Source organism: Falco biarmicus, chromosome 11 (assembly GCF_023638135.1).
Source record: "Falco biarmicus isolate bFalBia1 chromosome 11, bFalBia1.pri, whole genome shotgun sequence".
Classification (NCBI taxonomy): Eukaryota; Metazoa; Chordata; class Aves; order Falconiformes; family Falconidae; genus Falco; species Falco biarmicus.
The window spans coordinates 5,079,916-5,099,478 of record NC_079298.1 but is presented as its reverse complement, the minus strand read 5'-3'; the positions used below and the strand labels follow the sequence as shown (position 1 = coordinate 5,099,478).

The 19,563-nt window shown below is 42.3% G+C and overlaps 1 protein-coding gene across 2 annotated transcripts in view; it reads left to right on the top strand.

Annotated features, from left to right (window-relative positions):
* Positions 1 to 19,563, top strand: part of CACHD1 (cache domain containing 1) — a 113,215-nt gene that overhangs the window by 66,965 nt on the left and 26,687 nt on the right. For both annotated transcript variants that reach the window (XM_056355686.1, XM_056355687.1), the window contains exons 5-9: positions 9,168 to 9,294; positions 11,544 to 11,688; positions 13,308 to 13,524; positions 17,160 to 17,309; positions 18,422 to 18,655. In XM_056355686.1, coding sequence (XP_056211661.1) covers positions 9,168 to 9,294; positions 11,544 to 11,688; positions 13,308 to 13,524; positions 17,160 to 17,309; positions 18,422 to 18,655 — 873 coding nt within the window. The remainder of the gene's footprint in view (positions 1 to 9,167; positions 9,295 to 11,543; positions 11,689 to 13,307; positions 13,525 to 17,159; positions 17,310 to 18,421; positions 18,656 to 19,563) is intronic.

The following is a 19,563-nucleotide window of genomic DNA, read 5'->3' as shown; positions in this document are numbered from 1 at the left end:
AGAACCCCAAATTTCTCTGTAGCCTGTCTTAGTGTGTCTCTTCTTACAGCTTTGCTTTCTGGATTTCTAATGTAATCTTAAAAAAAAAAACAAAAAACAAAAGTACAACCCAAAAGCAAAGTGAACAGTCTCTGTAGGTTCCTTTCCATCCCATCTATCGTACACCACATCTTGAATGCAGGTGCTGGCCAGGCAAGCTAATTTCCTGACATATGTCTCATCACCATAATTTCTGTAGTGTTTTCCGTCCTAAAGATAGGCAGTCTTTGTTCACTTACTACGATTCGCTGGGCTTTGCTTTATTTATAAGCTATCTCTATATTAAAACATACAAACAGCTTATTAAAATAATGTTTAAAATCACATGCAGTTGTTGATTTATCAAAATAATTTTTGAAAGCAAGTTTTCAAACTGTTATAAAAACAAAGCATTGAATGAATCACTTAATTTTTTTTACTTAAGTTAAAAACCCATTCTTTTTCTACTGCTGAAGATGGATGTAAAAGAAGTATTAAATAAATATTCCTTCTTCTTGAGTGGTGGAAAATGAATAAGCTACAGTTCCCCTTAAACGTTTTTTAAATTTCTGGTTTGAATTCTCACAGAAACAAAGTGAACGCATGTTCAAGGTTCTTGCTGTCCTGGCTCGACAGTAAGACTTGAGTGCCTCCTCTTCCCTTGCCTCTGGCTTGAAAGCTTCCAGATGAAAGGAGAATCTTCAAAAAATGGCATTGGCAGAAAAGGGCAGCAGAAGAGAAGAGGGAATTGGAGTGATAGAACAGGGAAGTGCTTCAAGATTTATTGACAGCAGACTCTCCTTCGGCTTTCCTGTTAGCAGCTCTCAGAAACACAGCCTTTAGGGAGAAGTTTTTTATTAGTGAGAAAATGCCTGTAAGAGAGAAGTGGAATGGAGAGAGTAGATTGATGCAGAAAGATGAGATGAGCACACTTTTATCTGAGAAACAAAAGTTGGTACTGGGTACACACCTAGTGAAGTAAGAAGTTAAGTTTTCTGTAGGCAAGTCCTCACCTCTTGTGCGAAGGTATTTGAAAGTCTGTGAGATGGTGGCTCCCACCTTCTTTTCCCTGGTCCTCAGCTGAGAACATCAAAACCACATGAGCTCCACCACCCCAGCAACAGAGCAGGAGACCAGTGTGGCTTCAGGGAAGGGTTGCTGCCAGGAGGGTCAAGCAGAATGATGCTGGTGTGAAGCTGGACATTGCCCACATCCAGGGCGGTGTCCCTGTATCCCTGCAGAAGTATTCGGGTTTTGGAATAAATGGATGTGGGAAGGTTTAGGGGCAGGAGGCTGGATGGTTTTTTTGTGAGTGGAGGGTATTGTGTTGGTGGTATCTGTAGTATTGCTTATGTAGCCATGGCCCATGACCTGTTGTGCCAAAAAAAGCTGTCTCTGCCCAGAGGAATTCATGGTCTAAGACAATAGTTGGCTTGAGGCAGACTGGGGGCATAAACAGACTGGGAAACATTTTTGTTTAGAAGGGCAGAGTGCTGTCAGTGCGTCCTTAGAGCTGTGAAGATGGCTGTCAGGTTAGAAATGTTTTTTAAAAGTACTTACTTAGTGTCATCTCTCTCTTGAAACGCTTAATTTTTTTCTTACTTCTGCAGTGACCTAGTTCTGTGAAACTGCTTATCTTAAAGGATACACTTAGGACAGAGCACCTTGTCTGCACAGGAGATGCTTCTCAATAAATCTATGTGTGTGTATGCATTACTCTAAACTAAAACTGCCTTTGAAAGAGGATAAAGATCAAACAAGTTCCTCTAATCTCGTATTTTTCTTACTCCTCTTGTAAGTGTCCTCATGTAGAGCTACGCGAGGAATATCTGTTGCACTTTGGAATCAGACTCTGCCTCAGCCTGAATTATTTTTCTACTCTAAAAAGCCTGAGAGTTTTTGGTACATCTGGGTATTTTGATTGTGGTTTTTCTCTCCTGCCTTGCTTTGCCTTTTTAGACTTAGAGGCAGCATGGGAAGCCAGTGGCTTCCCCAAAATTGTGCCATACTGTCTTTCACACTGGATGCAGCATGTTGGGGGGGACCCCAAGCATGTCAGCCTCCTAGAGAAAGGGTTTGGAAGCCCTCTGCTCATCCAGCCCAGAAGCAGGAGCTCTTCTGCTCTTCTCTAGTTTGCCCGCAGTTTCCAAATCCAGCCTGGACTGTCCGTCAACCCGATTGTCCTCTCAGATGGGTTGATTGTTTCATTCTTAGCGTAAAAAAAAAATTCCCGTGTGTCTGTCTTTTTTCCAGCATGAGTTTTGTAGTTTAAATAATCTAGCCTATAAAAACCTCTCAGCAAAACATAAATTTAAACTCTGCTCTGTTCGGCCTCTATCTCAATTCTTTAAATGTTAATCTTGGCCCACTCTGCGCACAGCTTAAGAAAGTGGGATCAGAGTGGTGAAGTTGTAGGTGTCGGAATGGAATGGAATTTGCACCACAGACTCCGGGCAAGCCACAGGAACAGAGCCTGGGAGCCCTCGGTGCAGACAACAGTTTCAGCTTCTAGTCTGAACAGTGTGTTAAGAAGGGCGAGTGTAGCTCATGAAACTCCAAAACATAAAGAATTTATTTTTTTTCCCCATTTTCTATTGGTTTTTTTCTAATATAAAAAGAAAATAAACGTTAATCTTGGGAAAGGGAGGAAGAAGAAATAGATGTATGTCTATCTTATCTCAGCCCTTCAAAACTAATGCTTTTGCTGCGTTTTTTCTTGATATTAGGTGACATTTTTTAATGTTTTGAAAAGCTTTTGATTTATCTTGGCTTGAGTTTTTGGATTACTTTTAGCCATTACTACAAAATAGCTAAGGAGAGAGTCTTTATTCTTCAGATGGGATCGGGGGCTTCGGTTAGTTAGATGAAGAGATCTGTCCTCACTGGTATGAATAGGCCTTTATTTATTAGACAACAAAAACTTAACCAGAGCCAGTGCATTATGTTATCAGATTCCTTTGGTTCTTTTTTTTTTTTTTTTTTTTCTTTTAAATAAACAAGGAACGAGTAAATCTTTCTCCTTCTCATCCTTCAAAGTGCCGCAATGTCTGTTTCAAGTCAGGTGGCTTTAGCAGAGTGCTCTTCTCCAGCCATATGCAGAGGTGGTATCAACTTGCTCCATAAATTTTGTCTGTGCCTTATTCAAGGTGGTGATCATTTAAAATGTGGAGTGCCTTGGTCATGTTCCTTATATTGCTGTACTTTAAACTGATGGTTCGAGTGAGTTAAAATAGTTGGGAGGTATTTGAGCAGCAGAGTTAATACCCCCCTTCCAGGTCCTTTTAATCAAGAAAGCTGGGTTCGTTCCTTCGAATAAAAAGTTTTTTTACTTGTTTCCCCTTCAGAGTCAAAAAAGCTCCCAAGGAGTGAGCAGGGCTCCATCCTGGCTTATGCCATCAACAGAATTTTAATTGGGTTTGAGCTGCAGAGCCTTTTATTGCTGGTGAAAGTGCATCAGCCAGAATACGTTTTGACTCAGAAAATCCTGGATCAGATTTGTAGGTCTGAAGAGTTAGAGAATGTCTTTACTTGCAAAGTAAACACATTTGCTTTCTGCTGTTGTTTCTGGGGAACACTAAAGCATCTTCATGATGATTATTTTTAATAGAGGTACTTGTCAGAGAAGAACTGCAGCATGTGTGTTGCACAGAAAATTGAACTTTACTTCTTTGCAGGGTCAGAACCGTGAGGTCTGCAGCTCAGTAAATGTAATGATAAAGAGGACTATAAGAAACTCTTTTATAATGAGCGATTATGTTCAGTAGTTCCTTTTTTTTTTTCACTGACTGTTTGTGCCGTTCTTTGAAGATTAATTAGTTAATGATTTGACTATGCTTTGAAGATGTAAAGTGGTATCTAGCAGTACTAAGTGTTATCATATCACATTCCCTTTGAAGTTCTATAAACCCTATCACATAGGGTTTCTTTCTAAAAGTCCTTTTTGCCTTGTGATATATTTATAATTAAAGAGAATGATCATTTCAAATACTCTCATGTTAATACTTTCCAACTTTTTCTGCCTGTAGCATGATTTGGGGTCAGATAGTGCTGCATTCTAAGTGGAGGGGACAGATGTTGCGGAGCGAGTTGGCAGTTGGCTCATGGGCAGCAGCTCCCAGCTGGCCGGTTATATCCCCAGCCTGTGTCTGGAACTAAGGGATTCCGCTAAGATTACTGTGTTTATAAGACTTGGACTCTTGGCTTTCTCCAAGTAATGTGGTATCAAGGCTGGGTCTTTATTTAGTGATGCTCACTCTAGAAAAGCAAAATTATTATGTTTATTCAGTAATACAGAATACTTCGTAATTTCTATTAGAATAAGGAGATGGGTGCCTTCTTATACTTGCAAAAATATCTTGAACCTGACCAGAAGATGAAAAAAGTAAATGACTTTTTGAGTTAAAACGGGAACCACAGGTCAAGCATATGGAGCCTAGAAAGTGAGGACCAGTAGAGATGCCCTGCACACACTTCTGCTGGTGCTGCCAAGGGTGTAATTTTGACAGATTTAGTCTTTAGCTATAGTCTAGGCATGCAAATCGTCTTACAGTATGTTTTTTTGTTGGGGTGTTGTGATTGTGTAACCTGTACAGAGGCAGGCTTTGCTGGAAGGAGGAGGTAAGAGTAAAGTACAGGCAAAGTTTGGGGTGAGTAAGGTTAGGCTGAAAAAGAACATCTGCTGGGTGTCCTGGCAGGGAGCAATAAATGAGGAAATATCTATGGGGCATTCTTACAGCTTTAGTGCATGGAAAATAAGAGTGCACTTAAAAGAGGAAAAGTATGTATTTTTCAGCTGTAGCTTATCTGCTGGGAGATTGACTTCTGTGGTTGTAGGAAAAAAGAGACCAAAAAAACCCCAAACAAAGAGTTACGATACAATTGGTGGTGGAGGGGGTGGGGGGTGGCATTATTGAACTAACATACTAGCTGAAGGAAAACGTGAGCAGAACTCTGTGAAAAGGAGGGATAGCAGAGAGAGGCACTAAGGCTGTAAGGGGTTTGAGGTTCAAAACCAATTATTTTGTGGGGAAAATGAACTTTTAAATCCAGATACTCTTGTGGGTAAATAGATAGAAAGTAATGACTAAAAAAACCCCGCCTTTTAATTATCAACTCCTTTGCTGTTGGTGAAATTAAACAGGGCAAATTATTTCATCCAGGCTTTAACTGAGTGCTCACATGTCTGATTTGAAAATACATTTTTCCAGTTCCGTAACCCGTAACAATAACTTAAATCCCAGAAATTCAGCCTCTTTATGCAAAACGATTGCCATGCTTCACCCCCAGAACTATGACATCCTGGTGGCCAGACAAGAAAAGGATTTAAATGTTTGAGAGTCTCATGTCCCTCCCGGCCTGCAAAGCAGTGCAGTCAGACAGCAGTTCAGCCGTTGTGGTCTCGCTGAAAACTGTGGCATCCAAAAGAAGCACTCAGTACACGTGGCAGACGCTTCTGTAGGTACTCTGTGCCTGCACCTAAGTAGACAGCAACTCACTCTTCCATTTTTTGGCTAACTTGCTACATTACGCCTGCTGCGCGATGTAGCTGTGAGCTTCTCCTCTGGCACATGGACCTGGACATCAGGGAAACCAGCAATAACCTGCATGTGGCAAGTGCTCTGCTGCAGGGTCATGGTGTGCTTGGCCTTTGGTGACCTTATTCACGTCAAAGTCTCACTGTATTACCTTTTTCTAAGTTTTTTGTATTGCAGGAGAATGGATAACGTTGATCTGCATACACTGCTGAAAGACAGTGTTGCTTAAAAAAAAAAAAGTGTGTAAACAGGATTTTCTTTTTTCTTCCAAGTTTTCGATACTTTCAAGGGACTTTTTTTTTTTTTTTTTTCCCCCGCCAGGTTCCTCTTTGCAGCTTAATAAAGGGTTATCAGATACTTCCCTGGATTCCCACAGCTGTGGCCATGCAGTGTGTTCCCCCGCGGGAGAGCGTGTGTGGGCCGTGAGCACCGGTGCTGCACGTTCTCCGAAGGGACAGACTGCCCAGCCCTCCAGGAGTTCAGAAACTAACCTGGGGCTTTCCACGCTAGATTTCCGAGAGGAGAAGAGGGTGGGTGCTTTGGAGGGGGATAAGGAGAGGGATTTCTGGTAGTCCTAGCTATAAAAGCTAGAAATTCGGTTTGGGTTTATTTTGTTTTTAATTAATACTGATTTTTGCCTGAAGTTTTCCATGGTACCTAAATCTGGCGATATTAAAATTGCAAATTGCTTTCTGTCCCTGCTACACAGAAACGGTTGTCTGTGACCGAAGAAACCTGCTCTTTGTACCGATCAGAAACGATGCTGCTAAACTGGTATTACCCTATCAGGTGTAAAACCAAAACAAGAACTTGGGAGAAGTTTAGAGGCAGCTTGAAACAAACACTGTTGGGTAGTTTGTTTGACATTTTGTTGCACGGGCCTGGGTGCTTTCTTTGCAAGTGTGAAAATTCATGAGAGAAAAGATTCCTGCTCCCCAGAGCATCACCAGGCTGATTTTACCTGTGCGCAGCGGAGAAAGAGAAACGAGCTTTGGCATCTTTGTTAGGAGTTGAACTGGTGGTTTTTTGGAGAAGGATGAGGAAGTGAGAGTTGTGAGCAGAGGATAGTTCTGGTTCCAGACTCAGTCGTTAGCGCACTGGGAAAACCCTCATCAGCCATTTCACATCTTGTTCTTGTTTCTTCCTCGGTCTATTGAGGCACCAAATTCTTCAAAACCACAATTGTGCAAAGCTGCATCTTTGTACAGAGTCCAGCAGGGTGCAACCGGGACTTCCACTGGGACTGTGGAAATACAAAAAACTGTGGCAAGAGTCGAGGGGGAAACCCACCAAGATAGTGGGTTTTATAGAGTAATTATGCTGAGCTGGATGTGGAGAGAACATCGCGGCTGCAGCCAGTCTGGGAAACTTGAGTAAGTGCCAGACTGTTGAGGATGTTGAACTTAAACTATACTATGTGGGTATTTTGTTGTAGAATGTCTGGGAGGGTTTGAAATGTGCCCTGCAGTGATTTCCAAGCCAAATATTGGGGTATTTGATAATGAGTGAGATCCAGGAGATGAAACCGCCTGGCCTATTTCCAGTGTCAGTCCTGAAGGAAATGCCAAAAGTGAGTGCTCAGCAAAAGGTGCAGCCCTGTAAATCAGAGCTGCCCTGTGCCAGTTCTGGCTAGTTTTGTAATCAAAGAACATGAAAGGAGAAATAGCGAGGAAGTGCTTTTTTTTTCTTTGTGGTTTGTTTGTGGGTTTTAGTTTTGGGTTTTTTTTGTAATGCATTTTGAGCTGGTACGATCCGTTTTAACTGTTAGGTAAAAACGAAAGAATTCAAACATGGAGGTTTTATTTTCAGTTTGCCACAAGCACAGACGATGATTTGCCCCAAGTGGAATATAATCCTGTAACTGCCACGGTGGTGAGACGGTTTGTGGCTCCCATGCTAATGACTTTCTGTTCCCTCTCTCCTGGGAGGGTTTTTCCTCTTGCTTTAGAGGACTGTGCCAGCCTGCAGCTGCCTAATGCCATCGGTGCGGCAGAGCTGGGGGTCGCGTGGGGTGAGCAGCAACCCCTCCATGGCTGAGGCTTGCAGAGCGAGGCCGAGGTGTGTGCTCCGGGTGGCACCTAGGGCACTGCCGTCGCCCCTGGGGCAGAAATCCCAGCGCTGCCTCTGCCTCCGCTCGTTCAGACACGGATGTCCCCACCTGTGCTCTGAGTACTCGGGATTTCCGCAGTATCGCTGCACGCCGTTGGCTTAGCTTGGTATATTAAATACCTTCACAAGTTACTCGTTGGCCCTGGGGTAGCTGCTTTATTTGATTGTTGGGTTTGGTGGTGTTCTGTGGGTTTACCGGTGTAGTCGGTTTTGTTAGTATCGCTAAGCTGCACCTTTTGAATTGCTTTTCTTGTTAGTGTTCAACAGTGCTTGCTTAGAGATTATTTTAATAAGAAAGCAAGCACGTTTTAAGGAGAATGAACGTGGCCTATAAACTACAGGAGGGTTTGAGATCTCTACCCTACGGTGATATTCTGAGCTCGGTCCCTGCTTGACTACATGACTTGGGAACATGTCATTTACCTTCTTTGTTCTTCACTTTTTGTCTATGCAAGGAGTAACTAATAATCACCCGCCACAGAGGAGTCTGAGAGACTTGGAGGAAAGTTGTGATATAGCTGCGAACAACTGTTACTGTCATTCTTCCTGAATTTTATGATCTTGGTGGTGATGCTCATGGTGAGGATGGGTGGAACCAGCATGGAGCCCCCACCCACCAGCTGGCACTTGGAGAGCGCAGCCACTGCATAACCCTTTGGGGGAAGATGCGGAGAAGTGGCTCTCTCTCCCAACAAGCAGTACTTGAGAGGCCACAGCCTTGTTAATTATGGCACAGGGATAATGAGAAACTTGGAGAAATTCTTGAGTCCCAAGAGTGGGAACTGTTCCTATCTACCCTTACACAAACAGGAGAGCATGGGGAACAAAGAGGAAAAAAGACTTCCCACCCCCACCCACCCACCCACCCACCCACCCTTTTTTTTTTCTTAACCTTTTCAGCTGTTTCTGTACGGTGAGTTTTTCCTTGACCCACATTTTTTGCATGTAAAACTGTTTTTGCTAAATGTTCCTGTAGACGTTTTTAAACAGATGTCAGAATAAGTTACGTTAACAGCTTTGGATACAGAGCTGTAAGCAGCAAACCTATTTAATATTTTGGAGTTATTTCAGTATAAAGGACACGTGATTTTTTTTTTTTAACGTTAGGGGGTTTTTCTTTATGAAAACTATGTGGACAATGTATTTATCATTACATGTAATTGTATGTGTGTATACATATTAGATATAATTGCCTTAATCTCTTCCTTCCTTGCTCCTGCCTTGACTTCTTGGGACCCAGTTATACTTCAGAGATTCAGGAGCTGTCATCGCATATTAAACAAAATCTGTCAAATCTAGTGCTAAGTTTTCAAAAGACTTTAAGTGTTTGCAGATCAGATGTGAAGCTCTGTCCGTTCTCAAACAGAGCCACTTGTATTTCGGGTTGGGAGCCGGGTTATTCTTCTCTAAGCACATACAAGAGGTGCCTTGAATAAATGTACTTCCAAGTTTGACCTTTTTTTGTAACTCTGCTTAATTTTTCTCTTTTTCCTCTCCAACCTTCAGTTCTTGCTGATAATCTGAAGTCTAACCCAGGGATTAAATGGCAGTATTTCAGCTCAGAAGAAGGCATTTTCACTGTTTTCCCAGCCCACAAGTTCCGATGCAAAGGCAGCTACGAACACCGCAGCAGGTATGATCTGTCGTCTTACAATTTACTGGGCAAAGCACTAAAGTTGGATTCCTCAAGCGCTGATTTCATTTCAGTGCTACGCTTTGCCAAGATGACGGCATTCGTGAGTAACTTTTAATGGAGTCCCTCGAGTTTTCTTAGGTTTGTTTTTAAAGCTCCGGGTTTCGCTTTTAAGAAACTTTGAAGTAAAACAGAATTACATACAGGTTCCTTACCTCTCCCAAATCAAATAAGCTGTAAATAGCAGCTTATTTGTAAATTGTAGGTCAGCCTTTAGGCAAAATTTTACTTTTATTTGGCTCGCACTTGGCCCCTGTTAATGAAGTAGTGAACACATATTCTACTGATCTGGCAGGTGCATCACTTTGGCGAGGGGAGGGTGGGAGGGTGAGGGACTGGAAGGGACATACGTAGAAGCATTTCTCCAGTCTCCACCCAAGGTTCAAGTAGCACATTGTGGATAGTAGAGAAGCAGCAATAGTGGAAACATTCTTTTTCTACTAAAAAAAAATGTAGAAAAAAAGGATGAAATGGTGACAGGGGGTTCTTGCACAGGGTTATGTTTCTGTTCTGTGGGTGTGAAACAAAGCAGTTGCAGGGCAGGATTTTTCCCTGGCTTTTGCTGTCATTACCGTGGGACTAATAGAGACTCAAGGGTGGAACCTTCTAACAAAGTGCAGTGGCTCAGTATCCCTGGTCACACGTTAGCTAACTGCACCAGTTAATCAATCTGTGCGGAGGAAGTATCAGCGCATCCAGGTACATTTCCACGTAGCTGAGTGCACAGAGACTAAAAGGTGTTCTGGTTACCTGTCAGTGTTGAGCAGTCGAATGTTTTCAGATGTTATCTTCCATGTGTCATCAAAGCATGAAGTGTCTGGGCTTGCTTAAGTTTTCTGTGGTCTTGGAAAGGTGTGGCCTGAAGACGTGAGAGCCAGGGGTACTCCAGTCTTGATCAGAATTTTGATATGAAAACCATTGGTGTTTTCATCCAAATCACTTAGTCTGGGTCACAGTTTCTCCACGGCTAAATAAGGGATCTCTTTCTGCTAGTATTTACTTCAGAGGGTAGTTTGGATGGATTAATTAGTTAATACTTAAGTGCTTTGAAGATCAAAGACCCTATTTAAGTTCTAGGTATTAATACCAGTACAGAGCTGCGGGCTGTTTTACAATTAAGAACTGATTTGTGCCAGTTGTTTATTGCAGTGCCTTGTCTAAAGTCTTCTGTACTTCCTTTACTCATAAGATTCCTGTGGCTGTCTTTCATATAACAAAATTTAGGTCCCAAAATTCACACTTGACTCTTGACTAGTTTTGGGTCTGGACTGAAGAGGGAGCAGAATCCTGTCTCTTTTTTTCTTTTTTTTTCTTTTTTTTTTTCCTTTTTTCTTTTTTTTTCTTTTTTTTAAATCCTTCCTCCTTGCTGAAGATCTTCCTAATCTGTTCCAGGTTGAAACCTTGAAATCTTTCATGCATCTCTCACGGTACTGAACTGCATCTGAGCGTCGCTTCACTGAAAATATGTTTTCTGATGTTAGCACAGCCACATGGCAGCACCAGGAGCCTCCACCAGAGTTCACTCCCTTTGGCCATGGTGTTTGAAACTGCGCAGGCCCAAGGGGTTGTGGAGCATGACCCACGTGAGATGCATTCCAGGGCACCAAGAGAAAACCCTTTCTTGGGCAGAAGCCTTCCCTTACTGCAGTAAACCAAACACCTTATGCTAATGCAGCTCTGCACAGTTGCACAGGTTTTTACTTGTCATGTAACCAGCATATACCCACTATTGCTCTTACTTTCACATGTGAGTGAGGTTCCCAGCACCCAGCATTTATCGTGAGGCATTTCTTGCTTGTCAGTGCTTCCAAAACTTCATGCGAGCTGCTGCAAACAGTAATCCCAAGCACTGCTGCTGCATCAGCAAAATTGTTTTATTCCTAGCTGAAAGCAGTTGCTGTGACAGAGGGAGAAGGATCCGACACCTGATTTGGATTAAAAAATCAGAAAGAGAGTGAAAACTAGGGCCTCTTCTGTATGTTCAGGTTCTCGGCTGGTCTGTCTTAGTAGAAGTTTCCATAAAGGCAGGAATTCCTGTTACATTTCATTGTTTCTTTGTGGGGTGTTTTGTTGTTGGTGGTTTTTTTGTGGTTTTTTTTTTTTAATTCTTAACCATTTTTACTTGTAATCATTTTAGTGGAAACTACAAGGTGACTCATGACGGTGGTTTGGGTTTTGTTCTTCTTCAGGCCCGTCTATGTTTCTACTGTTCGACCTCAGTCCAAGCATATTGTTGTCATTGTGGACCATGGGGCTTCGGTCACAGAGACACAGCTCCAGATTGCCAAAGATGCTGCTCAGGTTATTCTGAGCTCTATAGATGAACACGATAAGGTAAGCTTTCTCCAAGCAATGAGCATGTTTTCGTTGGTTTCAACCATGCTCTGTGTTTTCGGTTTTCATCCAAAGCGGTGTTTTTAACTTGTGGTCCATGAACTCACGGGGATCTGTGTTCTACCTCTAATGGGTGTTGAAGACTTGAACTCACTTTTGGAAGTCTGTATTACTGCAGGGGAAACATTTGGGGATCTGCAGGCTGGAAAAAAAAAAGATAAGTGTAAGCTACTGATCTAAGGCAAAATCTTGTTTCTGAGTAATTTTTAAAGGCTCCTTCATCTTGGCAGAGACACTTCAGGTGACGGTCAGCAGTGTGATACAGTGTGCAATTAGGAGAACCATGCTCTGAGCCTGCCAACTTCTGAAGTAGTAGATTGCTTTGAGCAACTCATTTTATCTCTGAGGCTGTCTTTTTTGTTTGTGAAAATGGAAATTATCTATTCTGCTGCTACACTGGGTGAGCTGAAATGTAGTTAGTGTTCGGAAGATTCCTGGACAACCATGATACTAGCAAGGAAAGGATAAAGCCAAGAGCCAATAAACCTTGACCATGCTCTGCCACAGATACTTTACTTGGCAATGAGAAAGGTACTTAACCTGTATTTTTTTTGAGGTATGGATTACAACCAGGGGCCCGTAAGGTGCTTCTGTAGGACTGCAAGCAGTCCCCCAGTTTGGTCTTTCCTTGCAGTAATTCTCTGCTAGTGGGAACTTGATCATTCTTTCTGCCTGGGTTCGTGGTTTTGTTTGTTTTGTTTTTTTAAGTTGGAGGGGAGTTTCCGTCAAATCAAGTTGAAGAACAACAATCTTTGCCTTAAATCTTCCATTAATAGTACAGGAAAAACACTTCTAACTTCTGTGCTTTTAGAAAGTTTTAAGATTGTAAGATAATGCTTATAGTTTAGCAGACTTAATAGTACTTAAATTTAACTGTCGGAAGTGTTTGTCTTAATATAGACCTGTAATAAAGAAAATACACTTAAGATGTATGACTTGGTCAGTAGCTCAGTGGTTATGAAACCTGTTAGACAGGTAGTGCTTCATTCTGTGACTGTCTTGCATCAGTCGTAATTTCTAATAACGTATGCCGCTCATTTAATAAAACTGGTATGTTATGTGTATATTAATGCAAGTGTTACCACTATATACCTTATTTACAGGATAAAAAGTGACGGTAGCTTTGGCATGCTTTGACTGAAATGTTAAAACAATATAATGCTTTGCCTGTAAAAAGTTCTTAGAAGTGTTTTTTGGTTTTGTTTTCTGTATGCACTCCACTTTTCTCTAGCCACTGAAGGCTTTCCTGAAAATGCTCTTTGCCGATTCTGTTCTCAGTTATCTCTAGTTCACTTAGTTAATACACGGTTCTGGGCAGAAGCCTATTGTGTGTGAGCAGAGTGAAGCTGACTTCATCTGAGAAACAAAAACTGACATGAATTCACCATAAGTCTAATCCTTTTCAAATTTGATGGATTTATGCCTCCAGCATTTATTTTTTAACAATTGAATTTAAATCCACGGAATCTCTTCAGTTAGCTTATCATTGTGTTTTCTATATTGGTGCGTAAAGAATTATAAATGGTAAGGTAATCCAATATAGTTTCTTCTCTTTCAAGATCTCTGTGTTAACCGCGGCAGACACAGTAAGAACCTGCTCGCTGGATCAGTGCTATAAGACATTTCTGTCTCCTGCCACTAGTGAGACAAAAAGGAAGATGTCCACCTTCGTTAGCAGTATAAAGTCATCTGACAGCTCTACGCAGCATGCAGTGGGATTTCAAAAGGCTTTCCAGCTGATACGAAATACCAACAATGGCACAAAACTCCAAGGAAGTAAGTCTCTTGTTGGGCAATCCTGATTATTTCTAGGGCTTGCAAATGTTTTCTTATTTGAGATTCTCACTTTGACAGAGGTCAAAGGAGTGTGTAGTCTCGAATATTTAAAAAAAAAAAAAAAGGGGGGGGTGGGGGGAGCACATGTGTTTGTAAGTAGCATTTACTTGATCTGTAAGCTGCGTGAGTGACTGTTGAATGTGGCTGCTCCCTTTTTATTTATTTCACTTGCTGACTTCCCTTTCTTTTGAACTATAATATGAAATTGCAGGATTGAATTGTCTGATAGCTGCATTATTTCCCAAATGTGTGTGTGGGTCCTTTCAATGAAAATTGCTGTTGCTGCAGGTTCATTTAAATATTGCCAAAACCTCTGTGTATGGGTAATGTGCATAGCTGGAATCCTACGGAAGTGGCCCTTGCTTCTCAGGGAAAAGTTTTTTTTGAGAATGCCAATTATGGGTGGTATTTTATGGAATGTGAGGTTGGCCTGGCTAAATTTTCCTTCATCCAAGAATATCCTCCTGAATTTTGGTGTATGCACTGTGGGCTTTCTCCTGCCCATTCCCAAGACTGGGGGAGGGGGGGGGGGGGCGTTGTGTTTTTTCTGTAATAAGGATGTGGTGAAAGATGTGGAAAAGAGGCAACTCAGTTTCACATCCATGTTTGCTTGCCAGGAAGCTGTGGAAGGCAAATTCTTGAACTTGTGCTCTGAGTGCTCATTGGAATTGAGTAACATTGCCAGTGCAGCGGCAGGGTAGAGAAAGCAGGCTGGTCTCTGTTGGTTTAGTCAGTTTGTGTAACGCAGATCCCATAGTTTGGTCCTGTGCCTGCTCCAATGAGTGCAAATTCTTCAGTGTCCTGAAGGACACCAGCTCAGATGCTGTCCAGAACAGAAGGTGGTGAAAAGGAAAAGTCCAGGAATGAAAGTGCTTTGGAAAGGCTGAGGAAATGGGCTCATACTTCATGTGACTTGCCTTTCATTTATAAAATGGTGCTTTTGCTATTAAAGGTTCAGCCAACTTCTGAACTTTAGGCCATAGGTGACAGTGAAATAATTCTCTGACTGTACACTGCTTGGCTGAAAGGCATGGTTGTCAAGGGCAGGTTTTTACCATCATCTGGCAAAATGATGAAAGGGGTGCAACTTTCTAGAAAATAAAAAAAAAAATAAAAAATTAAAATCCAGTGCTGCTGAAGCTAGCTGGGATAAGGTGCATTAGTTGTAAGTGTTATTCCAAGAACATCAGCTGTAGAGTCTTGCAGCATCCTCCTACATACCTTGTGTGTTTGGCACTGTTTGTATATAAGGATTAGAAGGTTTTGGCATGTTCTTCGTGAATGTGAAAACACATACTTTGACTAAGTTCTATACCGAGCAATTATTGTGGGGCACAGGCACAGAAAACTAAAAGAAAAGGCAAATGCTTTGGAGTTAGGTTTTTCTAAGTTTGAAAGATTTTGAAAACCTAAGGTGTATATAGCAAATTTTGGAATTCGTAGGGTGAGATACAGGAGCTTTGAGAAGAGGATGTTTATAAAACCTGTCTCATTTTCTTGTAAATAATCTTTTCATCTTTTTTAAAAAGGAAAATAAACCTAGAAAAAAAATGTCATTCATTTCACTGTTAATCTTCTAACATCCTGTTCCCAGAGAACAATGTGTGGGTGTGTCGGGGAAGTTACTGAGATACAGCAAGGCTCTTGAGATACAGCCTTGCTCCCAAATTCACACTGGAAAAGTTAGAAGGGAACTACTGGTATGAGATGGAAGAATTGTGCCCTTGAACACGTCTGAATTTCCTGCCTTATGCCGGTTCTTATTGCAGTCCTGCTCAGCAGACCCCCATCGCAGAGTGTAAAGAAAATGCTCTGCCACTGAGTACCAACATTCCCTGAAAGCTCAAGATAAATAGGTAGGGTGTGCTTGTCTCTGTGCGTATGTATGTATATATATATATATATATACATACACACACACACAAAAACCAAAAAAATTTGCTGTGTGGCTATATACATTATATACATGCACACGCTATAGATAGATAAATGCAGTAATGGTACCCTGGTAGCTGGAAAAGGCCCCAGCTATGAACGGTGAGATGCCCTGTTTAGCACTGGTCCCTAATGCAGGCTTCAGACTGTCTTACGTTACTCCTGCTGGCAAAGCTTTTGGACCGCAGCAGCATGCCAGGCTGCAGTATCTAATAGCTATGCTGTAGCCTAGGAAAGACGTTAACAATTTTCCTTAAACTACAGCCAAAGCTGCATTAATGCCTGGCTTTGCTTTTTTCTCCCCTGGTTTTAGCTTCTTAAAAAAAAAAAAAAAAAAAAAAAAAGAAGCAGAAATTTCTGCAAAAGTAACAGCTCCTCTTAGTTGTTTGTATCAAAAGCCAATTCCAGCAGAAATTCTTTTCAAGTCGTGGTGACAAAATGTGCAAGTCAAAGCATTCATACCTATTAAAAAACACTCAAAACACCCAACAAAACCACAAAAAAACCTCAGCCAGATGAGACAAAGTTAGTATATAACCAACTAACCTAATGTTCTTCAGCTTACATGGTGATGTATGATCCCTACAAGTGTCTTAATTACATGCATAAAACACTTTTAATACTGAGATCTGTTATGATGAAACAGATTAGCGTATAAGCAAGGATTAGAATGTCCGTGTTCAAAGGCTGTGAGGCAGGCCTCTTGCCAAAAACATACTCAGCTTGAAAAACGTGTTCAACTTCACGCGAACGAGCCGATGGTGAATGGCGGTGTGCTGCATCGCCTTGCTTGGGCGTTAGGCTCTAACGTACACCACAGGAAAGCACCAGGTGCCTTCCGTCCTGCGGCAGCCTCCCGCTGTGGCGCTGCAAGCCACGGGCGAGGTGGCCGCGGTGCTGGTGCAGGCACGAGGGAGGGGAGTGGGTGAAAAGGCCTTGTACAGGGGTTTCGTGTTTCTCATGTACGACCGTTGGGCTGTCTGCCACCGTGCTACAGCAGGGACTGGCTGCACGGCCAAGCCTTGCAGGAAGGGAGGATGAGGAGGGCTCTGTGATCGGCAGCAACAGCGATTCCGAGCCCCCGCGCAGCTCTTGCAGCAGCAATGGCTGGGAAAGCACCGTGTGCTTTTCGTGTAGGAAATATCAATCAGATGCTCCCCTAGGATGCAGCACAGCTCCGCTCTGTAGAATTGCAGGATGAGAGAAGGAACAGTGGGTCAGGGGAGGAAACCTGCAGGTTTTTTGCTTTTGTTAAGGCCCTCTGCGTGGAGTCAGAGTCGCTTCTGCAGCACACTGCGTGCAGGTCTTGCCTGCTCCTGCCCGCTTGCAGCCAGGCCACAAGGTGCCTGTGAGGTCTGCTCAGGAGAAGCAAACCACAGTGCTTCTGGGTGGCTGGTAGGTGCCGACTCCACTCGACCAATTTAACAGGTGTCTGTTAAATGCTATGGGTGGAAGTTTAGTAGCAAGTGACACAGTTCATAAGGCTGCAGCATGTTTATCCACTGTAGATTCCTGTCAATCTCACAAATGAAGCTGTTGGCAATACATGGTTGTAAGCAGATGGAAAGGCTCTTGGTGCCTGACTTTCCCGAGTTAAAAATCTAATGCACTTTCTGCTGTATGTATGTAATTCTTTTTAGATACTGATATGGTCATAATTTATCTCTCGGCTGGGATTACCTCAAAAGATTCCTCAGAAGATGATAAAAAAGCTACTCTACGTGTCATCAATGAAGAAAATAGTTTCCTCAATAACTCAGTAATGATTCTTACTTACGCGCTTATGAATGGTGAGAAATGTTTCTGTATTTCCAGTTGATGAAAATTCCCTTTCATTGTACAGCTAGTTTGTTAAGCTCATTCAATTGTGATTCCATACCTTATTTGGAGCAGTTTATTAAGAGATGCTGGCCCATGTAATCCAAGGCTGTATCCAGATATTGGTACTTGGCTATATAAAACTGTGTGCCACCGTATGCTTATATATCACAGTGCAGCTACTCAGGATATAAAGTATTGTTGCCTGATTGGTCTAGTGGCAACCAGACTGAATTAAATTTGATAACTATTGCAACTGTAAATGTTCCTGGCACTGCCCGTGTTTCCTAGTGCAGCAGAACGAGAATGTATGTGACTTCCGTTTTGGTCATTAGCCAAGGAGCATGAATGTAATATCAAATGTAATCTGAAATCCTCCAGTAACTTAGGACCCATCTTAAGAATGAAGTTAAGTGTGAACATCATGCACACGGTAGTTTGGCATCCTGTGCTTTTTCCAATAAAGCATTTTCAGTAAGAAGGGTATATGTTGTACACTAAAAAGTTGCACGTGGACTCTAGCCAAGGAAACTAATGCTAAAGCTGAAGTATTATTTGACTGTAAATTTAAATACTCATTTGAGATGTAAGATGTACAAAAGTATTTGATTTGTCTGCAGAAATTGAGCCTGGAACTTGTGTAAAACATGAAACTTTAACGTTTAAGCTAAAGAACAAAGCCTGTTATCTCCACGGGTGTGTAATACGCTCCTGGTCCTTTATGTGGACTAGCCACGGGTGGCGAACAAAGAGCTATCCTATGGATTTATGGGTCACATAAGTCTTTGTTAAAAGATCTTTGTTTAAAGTGGCGATGTGGACAGCGTGTTAAATTTTTACATCATGCAACGGTATGTGAGAGGCAGTCTTACTAAATATTGAGCTAGCTAATTACTTCTCTTAAGACCACACTAGTCTTTCAGCACTGTACCTTACCATTTAAATAAGCCTTATAGTATATTCAGTCCCACAGTATATATCGTTTTGCGTTTACTTACAGTACTTTGGAGTAAGATACAGAAGTCTTGATGGAAATTAAGCTGCTTTTATCTCCTTCCTTCTGTGTCTTGTATCTCTGTTTCAGAGGGAGTGACAGGTTTGAAGGAACTGGCCTTTCTGCGAGACCTGGCAGAGCAGAACTCGGTGAAGTACGGGGTGCCGGACCGAACAGCCCTACCTGTGATCAAGGGAAGCATGATGGTCCTAAACCAGCTGAGTAACCTGGAAACTACAGTTGGCCGATTCTATACAAACCTCCCCAACCGAATGATCGATGAGGCAGTCTTCAGCCTGCCTTTCTCAGATGAAATGGGAGATGGTAAGTGCTTACGCTGAATTTAGGTATAAAGTTGTAAGGGCATAGGTTCCATTTGCTTAGCTGTTCTCAGATATACTGTGGCTTTATAAGATGCTTTTAGGTGTGTTCCCAAGGCAAATGTACAATTAGCCTTTCACGCAGCTAAGTTTTTTGATCTGCAGAAGGTCTGGTTATGAAAAAAATGGTAATAACACATGGAGTAGATAGATGCAGGTTGGATTCTTCAGGGTGAAATTTGTTCTTAGGTATGTGTGCATATACAGCATCCATAATTTGTGGAGAGAAGTTCTTTGTACTTGAGGGAAGCAATCTTTTCACGTTGGAATGACAGGCTTCACTGTGCTGCACCATTGCAGGATTCATTACTGCAGTACTTTGGTATGTCTTGAGGTCTTACAGGTAGACTCAGGGGATTGCCCAGGTCGCCACAGTGGAAGAGAGAAAAAAGTTGTTTCCATTTGAGCCTCCCTTTCCTGTGGGGTCGTGGATGTGACTTCAGAGTCGTGCTTCCTGCCAGGGTTCCCTTCGTTCTGTCTTTGCAACCCAAGTAGTGGCTCTTCACAGCTAGTTTAGCGTCTGTTCCTGCTGACAGGCTCTGAAGACGGGGATGCTGGACACCGGCAGTCAGAGCTCTGTAAGAGGGGGAAGACAACCAACTTAGCATATGGCACAGAGAGAGACTACTGATTATTGCCCCAAAATTTGCTATTCTTAGCTCTTTTTTAGCTTCAGCACACTTGGTCTGCCCCCAGCACCGGGCAGAAGAGGAAGCCTGAGCTGGCTGGTGATGGCCTGGCCAGTCTGGAGCGAGTGATACACTGAATTCAGTGGAAACCTGGTGACAGTTTTTCCACAGACTGTGTGAACGCATCCATCTTAACGCAGCAGATGTCTGCGCTCTGACTCGC